This window comes from Marmota marmota, unplaced genomic scaffold (genome assembly GCF_001458135.2).
Source record: "Marmota marmota marmota unplaced genomic scaffold, marMar, whole genome shotgun sequence".
In the NCBI taxonomy this organism is placed as follows: Eukaryota; Metazoa; Chordata; class Mammalia; order Rodentia; family Sciuridae; genus Marmota; species Marmota marmota.
The window spans coordinates 5,163,526-5,181,703 of NW_026000119.1; the positions used below are offsets into that span (position 1 = coordinate 5,163,526).

The following is an 18,178-nucleotide window of genomic DNA, read 5'->3' on the forward strand; positions in this document are numbered from 1 at the left end:
GAGGGAGGGATATGAAGGGTAGCAGAATACAATAGGCACTAGTATGGCCCTAGGTATAAACGTGGCTGTATAACCAATGTGATCCTGCAATCTGTACACATGGAAAAATAAGATTACATACCCCATTTGAATCAAATGTATGATATGTCAAGATCATTGTAATGTTTTGAGCAACTAATAAAAAAAATTTAAAAAAGAATATGAGTGTATCCATAAAAATTTTGTATACTTTTAAACTTTATGTAAATATTTCAGTGGTATTGACTATTAAGCATTACCATATTCCAAACAGTGTTCTAAGCACTTTACTTCAATTAGTTCCTTTAATGATCACACTCATTATACTAACTTGATACAGTTATTAATGCAATCTAGAAATAGAAACTGAGATGGAATGGGCCATAGCTTGTCAAAGACTGAGGATTATTCTTCACACATTATTCCAAAATGATTTTTTTCTTTTAACTTATTTTCTTTTTCTTTCTTTATTAAGTACATGACAGCAGAGTGCATTACAATTCTTATTACACATATAGAGCACAATTTTTCATATCTTTGTGTAAAGTATGTTCATGCGATTTCATGTCTTCATACATGTACTTGGGTTTTTTTTGCATTACAATTCTTATTACACATATATACCACAATTTTTCATATCTGTTTGTATATAAAGTAGGCTGACACCCAATTCGTGTCTTCATACATGTACTTTGGATAATAATGTCAATCACATTCCACTGCCCTTGCTAATTCCCTGCCTCCTCTCTTTCCCTCCCTCCTCTCTTCCCTATCTAGAATACCTCCCATGTTCCCCCTCCCTATCCCACTATGAATCAGCCTCCTTATATCAGAGAAAACATTTGGTATTTGTTTTGGGGGGATTGGATAACTTCACTTAACATATTTTCAAGATGATACCATTTTATATAAAGAATACTTCTAGTTGTTTTCACATTAATATTGCATAATAACTCCTCAATGTATGAATGGGGGTTGTTCCCATGATTATGAAAGGGACCAACCATTACTATAAGCAATGCTACAATAACATACTTGTATCTCTTCATGTATATGCCTGTTTCTTCTAGATATATATCTCCTAGTTTAAAGATTAACCACATTTTCTATTTACTCTAGGTGCTATTACACTGCTCTTAAAGTGTGCCTTACAATGTACTCTCCTGACGACAATGAACATCATTTTTTCCTTCTGCGCATCTCAGCTAGATTTGTTTTCAGTCTTTTTAATTTTTGTTCATCTATGGGTGTAAAATAAAACTCATTTAATTTTAATTTTTGATTATTAGTGCAGTTGAGCAATTTTTTTTCTATTCATTAACATGTTTGGCTACCCTGTCTCTGAATTGTCTGTTATTTTCTGTATATCTTTACACTTGTTGATGGGTTGGTCTGCTCTATTGTTTTTTCTTTTTTTAACTTGTAGAAATTCCTTTTGTTGTTGTTGTTCCAGGGATTGAGCCCAAGGGTACTTTACCACTTCACCACATCCCCAGCCCTTTTTAAAAGTTTTATGTAGAGATAGGGTCTCTCAGTTTCTTATGGCCTCACTAAATTGCTGAGGCTAGCTTGGAACTTGCGATCATCCTGCCTCAGCCTCCCACACCTGGCACTGTAGGAATTCTTTATAAATTCTTAATATAAATTATTTTTAGTTAAAAGTATTAATATAGACATAACTGGTCTTTAAAAATTGTTAACTATCCTTTGACAAAGTTTGTAGTTATTTTTCTTTTTTATTTATATATGACAGAAGAATGTATTACAATTCTTGTTACACATATAGAGCACAATTTTTCATATCTCTGGTTGTATATAAAGTATATTGACACCAACTTGTGTCTTCATGCATATACTTTGGATAATAATGATCATCACATTCTACCATCATTTCTAACCCCATGCCTCCTCCCATCCCATCTAACCCCTCTGCCCTATCTAGAGTTCGTCTATTCCTCCCATGCTCCCTGTCCCTATCCCACTATGAGTCAGCCTCCTTATATCAGAGAAAACATTTGGTATTTGGGTTTGGGGGATTGGCTAACTTCACTTAGCATTATCTTCTCTAACTCCATGTATTTACCTGAAAATGCCATGATTTTATTCTCTTTTACTGCTGAGTAATATTCCATTGTGTATACATGCCACATTTTTAAAAATCCATTCACCTATTGAAGGGCATCTAGGTTGGTTCCACAGTTTAGCTATTGTGAACTGTGCTCCTATAAACATTGATGTGGCTGTGTCCCTGTAGTATGCTGTTTTTAAATCCTTTGGGTATAGACCGAGGAGACGGATAACTGGGTCAAATGGTGGTTCCATTCCCAATTTTCCAAGGAATCTCCATACTGTTTTCCATATTGGCTGCACCAATTTGTAGTCCCACCAGCAATGTATGAGTGTATCTTTTCCCCACATCCTCGCTAACAATTTTTGTTGTTTGTCTTCATAATAGCTGACTTTCTGACTGGAGTGAGATGAAATCTTAGAGTGGTTTTGATTTGCATTTCTCTAATTGCTAGAGATGATAAACATTTTTTCATGTATTTGGTAATTGATTGTATATCCTCTTCTGAGAATTTTCTGTTCAGGTCCTTGGCCCATTTATTAATTGGGTTATTTGTTTATTTGGCATTTAACTTTTTGAGTTCTTAATATATCCTAGAGATTATTAGTGCTCTATCTGATGTGTGAGGGATAAAGATTTGCTCCCAAGATGTAGGCTCTTTATTCACCTCACAGATTTTTTTTTTTTTTTTTTGCTGAGAAGAAACTTTTTAGTTTGAGCCCATCCCATTTATTATTCTTGCTTTTAATTCTTTTGGCAAAGGAGTCTTATTAAGGAAGTTGGGGCCTAATCCCACATGATGGAGATTAGGGCCTATTTTTTCTTCTATTAGGCGCAGAGTCTCTGGTTGTATTCCTAAGTCCTTGATCCATTTTGAGTTGAGTTTTGCGCATGGTGAGAGATTGGGATTTAATTTCATTTTGTTGCATATGGATTTCCAGTTTTTCCAGCACCATTTGTTGAAGAGGCCATCTTTTCTCCAGTGCATGTTTTTGGCACCTTTGTCTAATATAAGATCACTGTAACTTTGTGGGTTAGTCTCTGTGTCCTCTATTCTGAACCATTGGTCTACTGGCCTATTTTGGTGCCAATACCATGCTGTTTTTGTTACTATTGTTCTGTAGTATAGTTTAAGGTCAGGTATAGTGATACCATCTGCTTCACTCTTCCTATTTAGGATTGCTTTAGCTACTCTGGATCCTTTATTTTTCCAGATGAATTTCATGATTGCTTTTTTCTATTTCTATGAAGAATGCCATTGGGATTCTGATTGGAATTGTATTAAATCTGTTCAGTGCTTTTGGTAGTATTAATTCTGCCTATCCAAGAGCAAGGTAGATCCTTCCATCTTCTAAGGTCTTCTTTGAATTCTCTCTTTAGGGTTCTGTGGTTTTCATTGTATAGATCTTTAACCTCTTTTGTTAAGTTGATTCCCAAGTGTTTTTTTTTTTTTGTTTGTTTTTTGTTGTTGTTGTTGTTGTTTTTATTTTTGTTTTTGAGGATATTGTGAATGGGATAGTTTTCCCCATTTTCTTCTCAGAGGATTTGTCACTGATACACAGAAATGCCTTTGATTTATGGGTGTTGATTTTATATCCTGCTACTTGCTGAATTAATTTACTAGTTCTAGAAGTTTTCTGGTGGAGTTTTTTGGGTCTTCTAGTTATAGAATCATATTGTCAGCAAATAGAGCTAATTTAAGTTCTTCTTTTCCTATACATACCCCTTTAATTTCTTTTGTCTAACTGCTCTGGCCAGTATTTCAAGAACTATATTAAATAGAAGTGGTGAAAGAGGGATCCCTGTCTTGTTCCAGACTTTAGAGGGAATGCCTTCAATTTTTCTCCATTTAGAATGATGTTGGCCTGAGGCTTAGCATAGATAGCCTTTACGATGTTGAGATATGTTACTGTTATTCCTAGTTTTTCTAGTGTTTTGAACATAAAGGAGTACTGTATTTTGTCAAATGCTTTTTCTGCATCTATCGAGATGATCATATGATTCTTATCTTTGAGTCTATTGATGTGATGTATTACATTTATTGATTTCTGTATGTTGAACCAACCTTGCATCCCTGGGATATATCCCACTTGATTATGGTGCACAATCTTTTTGATATATTTTTGTATTCGATTTGCCAGAATTTTATTGAGAATTTCGGCATTTTTGTTCATTAGAGATACTGGTCTGAAGTTTTCTTTCTTTGAACTTTCTTTGGTTTTGGAATCAGGGTGATATTGTCCTCATAGAATGAGTTTGGAAGTCCTCCCTCTTTTTCTATTTCCTGAAATAAATTGAAGAGTATTGGTATTAGTTCTTCTTTAAAGGTCTTGTAGAACTCGGCTGTGTATCCATCCAGTCCTGAGCTTTTCTTCGTTGGTAATCTTTTGATGGCTTCTTCTATTTCCTCACTTGATATTTGTCTGTTTAAGTTGTGTATATCTTCCTGTCTCAATCTGGGTAGATCATATTACTTAAGAAATTTGTTGATGCCTTCAGTGTCTTTATTTTATTGGAGTATAAGGTTTCAAAATAATTTCTAATTATCTTCTGTATTTCTGAAGTGTCTGTTGTGATATCGCCTTTTTCATCACATATACTTGTAATTTGAGGTCTCGCTCTCCTTCTCTTCCTTAGCATGGCTAAGGGTCTGTCAATTTTATTTATTTTTTCAAAGAACCAACTTTTAGTTATGACAATTTTTTCAATTGTTTCTTTTGTTTTGATTTCACTGATTTCTGCTCTGATTTTAATTATTTCTTGCCTTCTACTGCTTTTGCTGCTGATTTGTTCTTCTTTTTCTAGGGCTTTGAGATGCAGTGTGAGGTCATTTATTTGACTTTTTCTTCATTTAAGGAATGAACTCCATGCAATGAATTTTCCTCTTAGTACTGCTTTCATAGTGTCCCAGAAATTTCAATATGTTGTGTCTGTGTTCTCATTTACCTCTAAGAATTATTTAGTCTCATCCTTGATGTCTTCTGTAACCCATTGTTCATTCAATGGCATATTTTTCAGTCTCCATGTGATGCATAATTTTTTATGTTTTATTTTGTAGTTGATTTCCAATTTCATTCCATTATGATCTGATAAAATACATGGTAGTATCTCTACATTTTTGTATTTGCTAAGAGTTGCTTTGTGGCATAGTATATGGTTTATTTTAGAAAAGTATCCATGTGCTGCTGAGAAAAAAGTGTATCTGCTTGATGCTGGTTGAAATATACTGTATAGGTCAGTTAAGTCTAAGTTATTAATTGTGTTATTGAGCTCTATAGTTTCTTTATTCAACTTTTGTTTGGAAAATCTATCCAGTGGTGGGAGAGGTGTGTTAAAGTTACCCATGATTATTATGTTGTGGTCAAATTGACTCTTCAACTTGAAAACATAGTGTTTTAACTGATTAATCTATTCATTTCCAATAGTTATGTTTAAAACTTTCATTGACTGTGGATTTATTCATTTGTACTTGCAAGTCTGTAAAATTGTGTTTATATGTGCTTCAAAACTAGTTATTTGGTGCATAAAATAACATCATTCTATATTTTATTTTCTTGATGAATTGTTTATTTTATGAATTGTTTATTTTATGTATTGTTTATCTTAATCTTTGCCTTAAATTCTACTTTGTCTCATATTAATAGTATTATATTAACTTTTTTATTCTTATACTGTAAATCTTTTCCACTAAATTATTGTTCTCGTTGTCATGTTCCTTTTCTTAAACATTTAGAAGAACAAAGATAGACAGACATTCATACATCTCTCTTTCTGTATGTGTGTGTATATATGTACATATTGTGTGTATATATTTATATATTTTATATATGTGTGTGCCTATATATACATATATCTCTCTGTTATCTATGTATTTATGTACATATATACATGAGGGAGAGAAACAACTCAAATATAGAAATACACATACACACACATACACACACATACACATGTGGTAATGTAGCTCTTTTGCAGATGTTGGTATTATCCTTCCTAGATCATCTTTCCCATGCACTCAGCTCCAGACCTTGTAGGTGTTCATAGCTGATAGTTCTTATCTGCACCCTTCTTCAGAAGGTTCTGTACTACTTCCACCTCCCCCTCTGTGATGTCTGATGATTGATGGAGAGAGAAAGTGGGAGTATATACACACATATTCCTCTTGCCTTAAGGCAAAACAAGATGTGAGACAGTTTATACTCTGAAGCTTTATGTATGACCAGACTGAGAGGATCTCCACTAAAATCACATCTCTACCTAGCTTTATTCTCTGTAGTACCATGCTTTCCTTATGCCTTTACAGGTTTCACCTGAGAGAAATTTCCCAAAACTCACTTGCACTAAATCTGTATCCTAGGGTCTGCTTCTAGGGAACTTGACCTAACACAGCACATGGTATTTATAATTTATTAAATACCTACTAATTGTCAGGCATATGTGTGCTTTTCATATTATTTAATCATACTGTATAAATATCTCAGGACTAATTAGTCCCCCACCATTGGTGGAGAAACTCAGACTGAATAAAGATGAAGAATATGTATTTAGTTTGTAATAAGTGGCAAATCCAAGAATCAAACTCAGATAATATCGTTCCCTAGCCTCTGCTCTTTCCTTTATGTTTTGCTCTCCATGTATCATATTTTTATCCAGGAAATTTAAAAATTAAATATCTATTAAACTATACTTTTTCTAATGAAATGGAAATTGATATGCATTTTATTTTCCAAACACTGATGTAATATGTTTCAGATGAAGGTAAGATTTTATGAGTCATATAATTTCCATGCAGGTTTATGAGTGGACAAGTGTGGGTTCCATTAAAAAGGAAATAAACATCAGTATAATACCCTCATTTTCTTGAAGGGGAACATTTTATAGAAGTTGGAATATATCAAGGAGGGAAAAGATCATGTCAGCACAATGTTATTGGGCATATACAACACAATCTTATGTTTCATAGAGATTTCAACACAGGAAATGGGTATATTAGGAATAGCCTAATTCATAGTTTTCCTGACTCAGGTATAGTGGTTTCTTTGAATGATTCTGAAGGAAAAGTTGTAAGTAGTGTTTTTATACCAGTTTCAATAATGCATATTTCAAAACCAAAATTAGTCAGGTATGTTACTGTTTACAATGTCAACATTCAGTGGGAAAATAAGTGTCAACAGGTCCCACCCAGAACAGCATGTGATCTTTCATTATAATCCTCATGAGTCTCTGATTAGGTCAGAAATGCTTTGTTTTTGTTCTTTCCATACAACAAATCAAAAATTCTTAGTTTACTGCCATCTGAAAAATAACATCCTTACCTCTCATTACTTAGACACTTTAGAGTCCTACTTAATAGCATTACATTAGAAACACTGTAGGAAGGGCCCATGTCTTATCTGTATTTATTCATGGCAACTATAAAAGTGGTTTGCACAGAGCAGAACATTAGTAAAATGACTGAAGTCTCCTACCACATGAATAAGCATTTCATAAAGCATTCTTAAAAAATATTCTTATTGTTTATGTAATTGCCTATTGATTTGTGCATAAGTTGTAAACTGAAAACATGAGCATCAGTTTTCCCCAACTTTTTGTGAGTATATCTCCAAAGTTTATTTATTTAGTGAAAGAAAAATTTTTACAATCAGAGAGTACTCAAAACTTTCTGTGATTTGAGTTTATTTCTATTTTATTAAGTTAAACTTAAAATATTCCAAAATACTGATTTCCATGATATCTTGATAATAACTAACAATTTTATACCTCTAATAGAATCCATAAGCAACTGATTGTCTCAAAGAACCATTTCAACCATCATTTCTAAATAGAAATTCAAACCTACGTAATGCTTCCTTGAAAACTCTCTGTAAAAGTACTGCATATTTTCTATATCTATTTTATTTACAATTTTATCTTTAACAGTTATAAAGCTACATTAGAAATCAGTTGCCTCACACGTGTGAGACACCAGGTTTGATCCTCAGCACCACATAAAAAAATAAATAAATATATAAAAAGATATTGTGTCCATTTACAACTACATAATTTTTTTAAAAAGTTAAGAGGAGGGTACTCTTTGAGACCCCAGATTACAGAAGAAGTCATTGTGCCTTAGAAAACAGGACACAGATTTGTAAAATCATGCTAAGTGAATTAAGCCAATCCAATAAAACCAAAGGTCAAATGTTTTCTCAGATATGTGGAAGCTAACCCACAATAACTGGGGGATGGGCTAGAGAAGAAATAGAAGTTCAGTTGAGTAGACAACAGGGTAAAAGAAGGGAAGGGAGAGAGGATGAGAAATGGAAAGACAGCAGAATGAATCTGACATAACTTTCCTATGTACATATATGAATATACCACAGTGAGTCTCAACATCAGCACTACCACAAGAAATTCATTGAAAAAAAATAACTACAGGTAAATGACAGAAATATCAACAAGGAGAAGGGAGCCGGAGGTGGGGGAGAAAAGGGAAAGGAGAGGTACTAAGGACTGAATTAGAACAAGATATATTCTATGCTTTTATAATTATCTCAAAATGGATTCTACTGTTATGCAAAACTATAAAGAGCCAATAAAAAACAAATTAGCAAGAAAAAAAAGATTTGTAGTACTGAGGAGCAGTGAATCTGAAATTTGAGTCTCTTGCTATCTACTGACAACTTCTATGTTTTTTAACTGCTAAACTATACCAAATCCTCTAAAGTCAGTATCATGCTTCTCTTCCCATTATTAAAATTATCATTGGCTGCTCAGTCTCTATTGACTCCATCCCCCAAATAGAAACACACAATTTCACAATTCTTTCTATTTTCTACATCAAAACAAAGCACTTGGGGATGGAAGTGTAACTACCCAATGGAAAAGCACATGTTCAACATGTGTGAGACCCTGGGTTCAGTCATTAGCACCAAAACAAACAAACAACAACAAAGAAGCACATGGTTTGCAGATTTTATTTCCTAATAACTACTCAAATCCATCTTTTTCTCATCATATTCTGTCATTTGTATATTCTCCTCCTTTCATTACCTATTGTCTGAACTGCTAACAACAACCTCTCAGTTGACTTCCCTGTCTCATCATATCTCTTTCTTCATCTCTAGAGATATTTCCAGAATACTCTTAAAAAGCATGTTCAATCACATCAACCATTTGTCTAAATTCTTTCAAGGATACCCATTGTCTTCATAACATTGTTCATACTATTGAGTACATCAACACACTCCTTAGATCTGAGTGTTGCTCATCCTTATGGCTTCCTCGACTCCACCCCCAATATTTATTTGAGAGATAGTTACAAAATAAAGCTAAATAGGCTTGGTTGCTAAGTGGATATGAGAACTGAAAAATGGAAGAAGGAAATTGATTGAGCTATCCATTAACCTTTAGTTTGTGATGTAATAACAAAGTGAGGATAAACCTTAGGATTCAGGGGATCTTTTAATTAGCTAACTACTTGACAATTCAGCATTTTATTTTTGATGAAGTAACTATTTCATTTTATTTTAATTGACTAAAAATAATTGTTTATTTCATGAGTACAATGTGTTATTTAAATACACGTATACATTGGAGAATGATCAAATCAGGCTAATTAGCATATCCATCATCTCGAATACTTAAACTTTCTGTTATCAAAGACAACTCAAACTCAATAACTCCACAATGAATCACATTAGCTCCAATCACGTGTCCAATTCCCGATCCTTCAGTGCATCATATTTCAAAGAGAGACAGTGCCATCTATCCAGCAGTAAAGACCAGAGTTAGTCATGGCTACTAATAACTCTCAAATCAGCTCTCTTCTCTTTGTCTTCCATTTCACCTTCTTGATACCATCTACCATCTTATATATTATCTGATCTCACAATGCAACTGATGGCATCTGCTTTATCCTCTTTCATCTGTTCTCTATACTGAAGGCATACTTATATCTGACTATACCACCCCATAACCATTTATAATCAGAAACTGTTGGTTGCTTTCATAGCGCCTTTACAATTGTAATTTTACTTTTATTTACATGTTTACTTGATTGTTCATTTTCTTCTCAAAGAACCTCTAGGCCCCATAGGCACTTGCCATCGATTGTATCCCCAGAAGTTAGTACAATGGCTAGTATAGAGTCAATTGTCACTATTTGATTAATGACTAATTAAATAAACTAATTTATTGACAAAAGAACAGAAAAATCTAGGCCTCTGTTTTGGTATCAAGAAGAATATTGTCAGTGATTTTATGAGTTGGATAATTCACTTTGGGAAAAATGGGTTGACTGGAAGAAACTCAGGTCAAGTAGGGGTATAAGATGTTTAGCACAAGAAAGACTGAGATCAAAAGTCAGAAGACAGTAAGAAAGCTAGAAGATAATTTTGTTATGAACAGCAAAGTAAGAGAGAACACAAATTGGTCAACTATGCAAACATCTCAGATAAGTCTAGAAATGAAATTGAAATTATTATCTCAGAATAATTCATTTACATTTTTAATTTCTACCTCATGTTTTCTTTGTTCAAACATAACATCTGAACCTCTATCAAATGCTCTGAAGATATACATCTTCATTAAAGAATCTCCTGTAATTCTTTCATTTCTATTAAAACATTTCTGGAAGTTAAAAGAAATAAATCCCCTTTCTTCACTTCAATCTGTTACATTGATTGAAGTGAAGAAAGGGGATTCATTTCTTTTAACTTCCAATCTCTTACATTGATGCAGTGTGTTCTGATCTCTATGAATTATTATGTGCACCTGCATCGCTGTCATCTACCTCACATAAGGTGAGTTCTTAGATAGCTAGATCCAGACCTATTTAACATGCTTCCCCAAGCATGAGCCACAGTATACACTTTGTAAAAACTGCCTCAATGTGATGAAAGAAGTTAAAAATTCAATAACATGGACAGTAAGAAAACTACACTTTCTCAGTAAACAATAAATATGCTTGTAAATCTCTCTCTCTCTCTTCTCTCTCTCTCTCCCTCCCTCCCTCCTTTCCCCCCTTTCTCTCTCTCTCTCTCTCTCTCTCTCTCTCTCTCTCTCTCTCTCTCTCTCTCTCTCTCTCTCTCCCTCTCCCTCTCCAGTACATTGAAGATTTTGTCTACATATGAAATTTTTAACAGACCTGATAGTGAGGTAAATCCCAATTTTTATTGAGAAAACATTGGTAAAATAGACTTCCTTGTACACATACTTTTCTGTGGCTGTAAATTTTTCATCATACGATTTCTGATTATGTTTCTGTAAGTCAGTCAGTTACTACTTCAACAGTATTTGTTGTCTCTTTTATTAAATTTTATTTCGAATATCTCAAGACTTGTGAAGATGATTATCACTGGTATTATTCCAAATACAGGAAATTTTAATATATTTAATCTAGTGCACATTTTAAAAAAGCAAAACCATGTTCTCTTTGAATGATTCAGAATTATGTCCTTCCATTATATGTTTTCTATCACATCTATCAAAGCAGTCCTATGAGGCAGCCAATACTACTATCTTCTAGAGGTCCCATAAAGTCAGGTACGCAGGAGGAGTTGAGTATAGATATGAATCAAGTCTACAAAAAATACACATATCTACACCAACACTGGAGGCTAGTGGGTAGTGTAAGTTGAAGGGTGTAGAAGGAGGCTGGGCTGAAAGAGACTGTTTCAAACCAAGGCTAACACAAAGTTGGAGATGACAACCAGTCTGCCAAGTATACACATTGTCTCTGCTACAGATATTTGGAATCCTATTATTTTTCACCATTTGGTTAGTAATACAGATGCAAATGGGAATAAAAAGAAAGACTACCTATGTTCCTATAGTATACAAATAATAGTCATGTGTTATCATTCATGAATGGCCTTTTAGGGAGGATGTTAAAGGTTATGTTGCTGATATTGACAATGCCTTCAGCATATACATTCTAAGCTCTGGGCTAAAATGTACTCACACTCACTTTCCCATTGCGATTGTCTTCTTCTCTCACTGCCAGGGCCTTCAAAAAATTATCTTTCAGGTCTTTTCCAGCACTTGTTAGTGCTCTGTAAAAAGAAGGTCTTCTGTTGTAACATGTTAGATTAAAAAATATGTTTAACACACTCTGGAGCCAATCATCATGCTTATTTTTTCCATGTAACAATTTTCTTATAACATATAAATCACACGCATACATTATTTATGGTCTACTAGATCCCTCTATTTAATTTCATATAGTTACATATACTTTATATGAAAATAAATAGAATCAAGTCTACAAAAAATACACATATCCATACCAATACTCATGCAAGATACATTATTTTCATTTGCATGCCCATGACCATGAAGCATCCACATTTTAATACTCCTTACTTTCCACAAAAATTTTAAATTGTCTATAACTTAAGTACAGTTTATTTATTAATTTAAGGAAACTTGAATGGATGCAGCTAGTGGAATAGAGAATTAATTTTATCTCTAAGTAGAGACAAGCAATCAAGACAAGAAAGAAAACTAGACTGAGATATCTGTCAGATAAATGGAAGCATTAAGAATTCAAGAGAAATAAATTTTAAAGGAAATTTATCACAAAGATCTCAAGCAGCATTGAACCACATCATGAAGAGAAATCAGGAATGATTTGTGAAAGAAAAATCTTGTCTTCATATAGCAATTTTCTATATAGTTGATAAACTTCATTACATGCCTTTCATGTACCAGGGACTATACTTGGGCACAATGATGAAAAGGCACAGTTCCTTCTCTCAAGTTTCCTGTGGTCTCATAGATGTAACCCAATGTGTAAACATGATAGCATATTATGTGATAACTTTATTAACAGAGATATGGACAGAGCATTTCTTAGAGGAGTTTGTACGAAAATACATTACCTACTCAAGGAAAAGTCACCTATTCTTAAATTTTAAAACAATTATCTTTAAATCAAATGTTAAAAGGTGAGACAGTATTAGCCATTCTGGAAGCAGGAGAAAGATATCAGTAACTACAAAGGAATAATATGTACAAAAGAATACAGATGTAAAATTGGAAGGCAACCTTAGGTAATGGCAAAATAGAAAGTTAATGCAGGAAGTGAGGGAGAAACCACATATTATTAATGAGAGCTGACTTTTCTAGATATACTGTTATAGATGTTAATAAGGCTACACAGCTAGTAGGAGCATAATCTTAGTTCCAACCCAGGCAGTCTGGTCCTGGAACTCATTCCTATACCTTCTGGACTGTGATGTCTTTCAGGCCCTGCATGCTACTGACAGAGTTTGGAATTTTCTTCCAGAAGATGCTAAACCACAAAGGGTTTATGCAAGGAAAGAAGATAGTAAATTTTGTGCTATGGAAAAATATTCAGCAGCTATGAGAGATGGAGCTGCAGGAGAGCAACACTGGAGTGATTTATTAGGGAGTTCATTCAAAGTTTTAGACAGGAAGGAAAGGATAGATTGAGAAGTATTTAAGAGGTCGGCTGGACCTGGTGATTGCTTTTGGTGAAATGTTAAAGACCGATTGCTATCGGGTTTCATTAAATCAATATAAGCAGGTATAATATGGAAGCTACGGATGATCCAGAAATATAATCCTTTAAACTGATCCTAACTTGTCTGTGTTTGCTTCTCTATTTTTATGCTCCTTGGCTTGTAATAACAATACCAACCAACAATCCAAACACTTAAATAAACATGAAAAACAACTGCTAATTAGTACTAGTATAAAGAAACAGATATTTTGAGAATCTTTTAAGCCATTGTTTTTTTTCTAAAAGTGAGTCTTCCATTATATCATATCCTAAACAATGCTTTAACACTAAATGTCTAAAATATGAAATTCATTTTCTCAAGTACTTAGTCAGAAATATGTATTATTTCTCCATTGCTCATGGGATAAATTTGTAATCATTTGGTCAATTCCCACCTAATTTCCTGCCTAAGGTTTGTTTAAAACCACAGCATGTTGGAAATTCTCTATGAAGATTCAACAGAGAATTACTAAAGGCCCAAAAATATCTCAGTGGTTTACAATTACAATGAGTTATTTCTTAAAAATACTATGGTCTATTCAACTTTGTCTTTGAGTCTATGATGATCAGTGCTCTTCCAATAAGTTCCCTTGTTTATTTAGTTGATTAGAATTTGTTTCTCTTGCTCATAACCAAAACCCATAATTTGATAATGGCTAGCCAGTTAAGCAAGTCCAGAGTTCCTGAGTTTCCAAGTGATAAGCCTACTACTCCCTATTTCTATCACCTCCCCAACATACCCTGTTTTATTGGAAATTTTTAGACCTTCACAGATAAAGTCCAATTTGATCACCAACCTCAGTTTCGTGACATAAAAAGTAACAGTCATTACTAGTTTTGCATACATTCCTCAAGGTTATTTCTACAGGTTTCACATATATATTTGTATACTCATAAGATGACATATAATATTATATAGAGAGCTGTTCACTTTACTACATATTTTACAAGTTTTCTGCAATTGTTGCTCTCTTTCCTATTTATATTTATAAATATTTATAAGAGTATAAACAAAGATCAAAATTATCTCCATGTATTCCAGGAATGAAATGCCAGAAGAACTGATACCTAGATATCATTTGCTAACAGGGAAGCAATGCCAATATTCTGCTAGGTCGAGCTTTGTTGCTAAAGGTGGAGGTTTTCAGCAGATACTTGGGCAAGACCAAAAAAAAAAAAAAAAGAGTTATTAGGCAGCAGAACTGTTGCTACTCCTGGACACTTACTATGGCAGACACTGTTCTTCCTTCTTCCATTAAAATGTATGCCTCAGTATTTACCTGAGTGTGTGTGTGTGTGTGTGTGTGTATGTATGTATATAGATATAGATATAGATATAGATATAACTGTCTGGAATAAAGAACACATTTCATAGCCTTTCTGCAGCTAGCTGTCCATGTGACTAACTATTGCACAATGGAATCCAGTTGAAAATGATGTGCAACTTCTAGGAAGTGTACCTAAAAGGGAATAGGTACTAGTTTTTCCTGTGGCTAGATTACAACATGATCATAGTGCCAACTGTAATCTTGGACTTCAACTGGAGTCTATTTTTATGGAAAAACAAGAGAAAGAAGCAAGGTCCCTGATACCTTGGGACAACAACACAGCCTTGACTTGACTGACACTTTCTAGAATTCTTCAATATGAGATGGAAAAGAATTTATATTTCGTTTGAGTCACTGTCATTTCTTACTGTTTTTAGCCAAACCAAATTGAAACAGATAATTCACCATATGAAATTCACTCACCCTTCTGAAAAAGATACTATTGTGTGATTGGTCTGGTGATCAAGTTGGCCTTTTTCCTTATTTGTTATATTCTCAAGTTTCTTAGAATATTACTACTTTCAAAATTAATACATTACTTTTTAAACAGAGGTTAAACTTTTTACATGGAAGCAAGAAATAATCAAAATTAAACTGAACTATAATAAGGGACATTTGTCTGTAGTTCCTACCCATCTTTCATTGGTTTGAGATACTACAGTTTTCTGAACCTGGGTGTCATGGCGGGTTAAATCATCTTTTAAGTCTCCTGCTAGAAAACCTGGGATTTAAAGTGATCGTACAGTATTAGCAACTACCTAACACTATTAATGTGTAACAAGTCTAAGAAATGTGAATATCATACTGGTAATACATAAGATCATACTGTTCCTTTCTATTATGTCTTATGTGCACACACATACGTTGTTTCCTATAAACTCTATAAAGACGACAGAAGTTATTTTTATCAAATAAATTGAGAACAGGCAGGGTAAGGGTCTGGCTCCAAAGCTATTTGCAGCAGAGAAAAAAAGTTACATAAATAATCATTCTTACACCACGCTATATCTGAGACCCTGAAACGTCTCAGCAGGAAAGAAGGAAAGTTAAGGTAGTGTGTGGTAAGGGATTTTTAAATCTTCAATACGCATTACTCTTATTTAACTAGGTTTATTTAACAGCCAGTGACCTGAGAAACCTTGCTTAAGTAAATATTACAAAAGGAGTTACTTCCTCAAGAAGTGAAGTAGGACTCTTACAAAATCTTAGCCTCCTTATGCTTAAAAGTTTTATAAAGGCAAATACCCCATCTTTAATTGTTTATACTCCACTATACTTTCAAAGTGGGATAAAAGTTACATGAATGAGTTAATTTTTGTCCACTGTGTTTAATCACTAACTACAGGTATTTATATAATCCTACATGAATGACTAATATAGTCTTAATCCTGATTGGGCTACTGATTTTATGATTTAAGTGTATTGTTTCTGGATTCTATCACACCTATTCACATTATTAGATTAACACTTGAAAATAGAAAATAAAAGAGAAAAGTTCTGGAAAGCTGTTAAAGTAGAAACTTATTTTCAAGAGTTATTTAAGAGTTTACTTAAAGATAAGTTGTTTCAATAAATGTTTGTGACTTATTAGTTGTCTTAAGATTTTAAATGAATAATTGGGAGTGTTCTAATAAATAAGGTTTGAAAAATCACTAGGCTCTGTTCTAATAAGCAGTTTCCAATAATCACTAACTTAAATCTGGGATTAATTTTAATAGGAATACTTTTTAGCTATTGGACACTATCTTTGTATTATTCTCCATGTTAGGTATTTGCAAACACTTTCATTTATCTCCAAATTGAGTCCTAAAGGGGAATGTATTCATTTTCACTTTAGAGATAAAGATTCAGTAAGGCAAAGTAATGTGACCATAATCAGCTGGTATTCAATATTTAACCTGGATCTTATTGATTCTAAGTAATCATTCTTTATTCTGAAGTCTCACAACATATTATTAAAATGCTGTATTTGTGTCATAATATTTTAAAATTATGAAAACAAAGAGAATTCACTGGGGTAAAGAAACTTGACTTAGCAGGGATATGGGGGGAGCGGGGCGGGGCAGGGGGGAGTGAGGCATGCAGCCTTCACCTTGAGCCATCTGAGGAAAGGTAATCAGCCACAACCATCATTCTAGTTGAAACTGGAATTCTGGTCAACAACTCTGTTCAGAGGTAGTTTTCATTGCTTTTAAACCAATGAACTCTGACATAGACTACATTTCATATTTCTAGAATTTATATTCAACTCGTTAGCACTTGTTTAAATATGTAATGCAACTTCAATATGCTTTATTTCCTTAAAATGATGTTTTGTATACTTACTTTAAAAAAAAATTGTTAAATAAATTTTAAAATAATAGATAAGTAGAGAAGTGTACTGTAAAAATTCCATGATGTTATTTTTGAGAAATAGCTTTTTTTTCCCATGGATAAGTAGCCTCAGAGACTACAACATGCAGTTCTATTTGGAAGGTCTCAAATACTTTAAATTTGATTTTTAGAGGACAAGATGGAAAATAATTTGAAAATGTGTTAAAAATGTGAATTTATTTACCACAATGTGTAGAATTTTAGACAAATCATTTGAGAATTAAGTATGGGAGATGTGTTTTTACTGCATTTTGATGTTCTCTAACAAAGAGATGATCTTTATGTCTATTTTCTCCAATAAAACATACCTTCTTACTTTGTTCTTAATTTAGAAGAGAAAAATTCTTATTCCCCTCAAATAAAATGTTTCATAAATAAGTCTAATAGAGGTAAATCTTCAAATTCCTTCTATTAATTTTTATGTATTTGCTCTTTATTAGTCATTTAGGGTTGCCATAGCAAAAATACCATACATTAGATGGTACAAACAACATAGTTATTTTATCATAGTTCTAGAGACCAGAAGTCTGAGATCAGGGCACCATAATGGCTGGGTACTGATAAGGGTCCTTGCTAGGCTGTCAGGCTGCCACCTTCTTACTGTGACCTCACTTGGCAGAGAAAGTAAACTAAACTCTGGTGTCCATTAGAAGAGAACTTATCCCCATCAGGAAGGCCCCATATGCATGGCCTCATCTAAACCTAATCACTTCCTAAAAGCCTCATCTCCAAATTCCATCATATGTGGTGGCTGGGGTTTTAACATATGAATTTTGAGGGAATACACCTCACTCCAAAGCATGCTATTTTTTGTTTCAGAATTAATTTTCTACATTTTATGTATTTGTTTGCCAAATTCCAACTTGCTCACCTAATAATGTTTTT

General features: G+C 33.4%; 1 protein-coding gene across 2 annotated transcripts in view; it reads right to left on the bottom strand.

Moving 5' to 3' along the window:
- Window positions 1-18,178, bottom strand: part of Cfap299 (cilia and flagella associated protein 299) — a 594,340-nt gene that overhangs the window by 383,721 nt on the left and 192,441 nt on the right. Inside the window, exon 3 of one of the 2 annotated variants that reach the window (XM_048784773.1) lies at window positions 12,036-12,120. In XM_048784773.1, coding sequence (XP_048640730.1) covers window positions 12,036-12,120 — 85 coding nt within the window. Of the gene's footprint in view, window positions 1-12,029; window positions 12,121-18,178 lie in introns of both variants that reach the window. The other variant, XM_015499253.2, reaches the window with a different exon arrangement.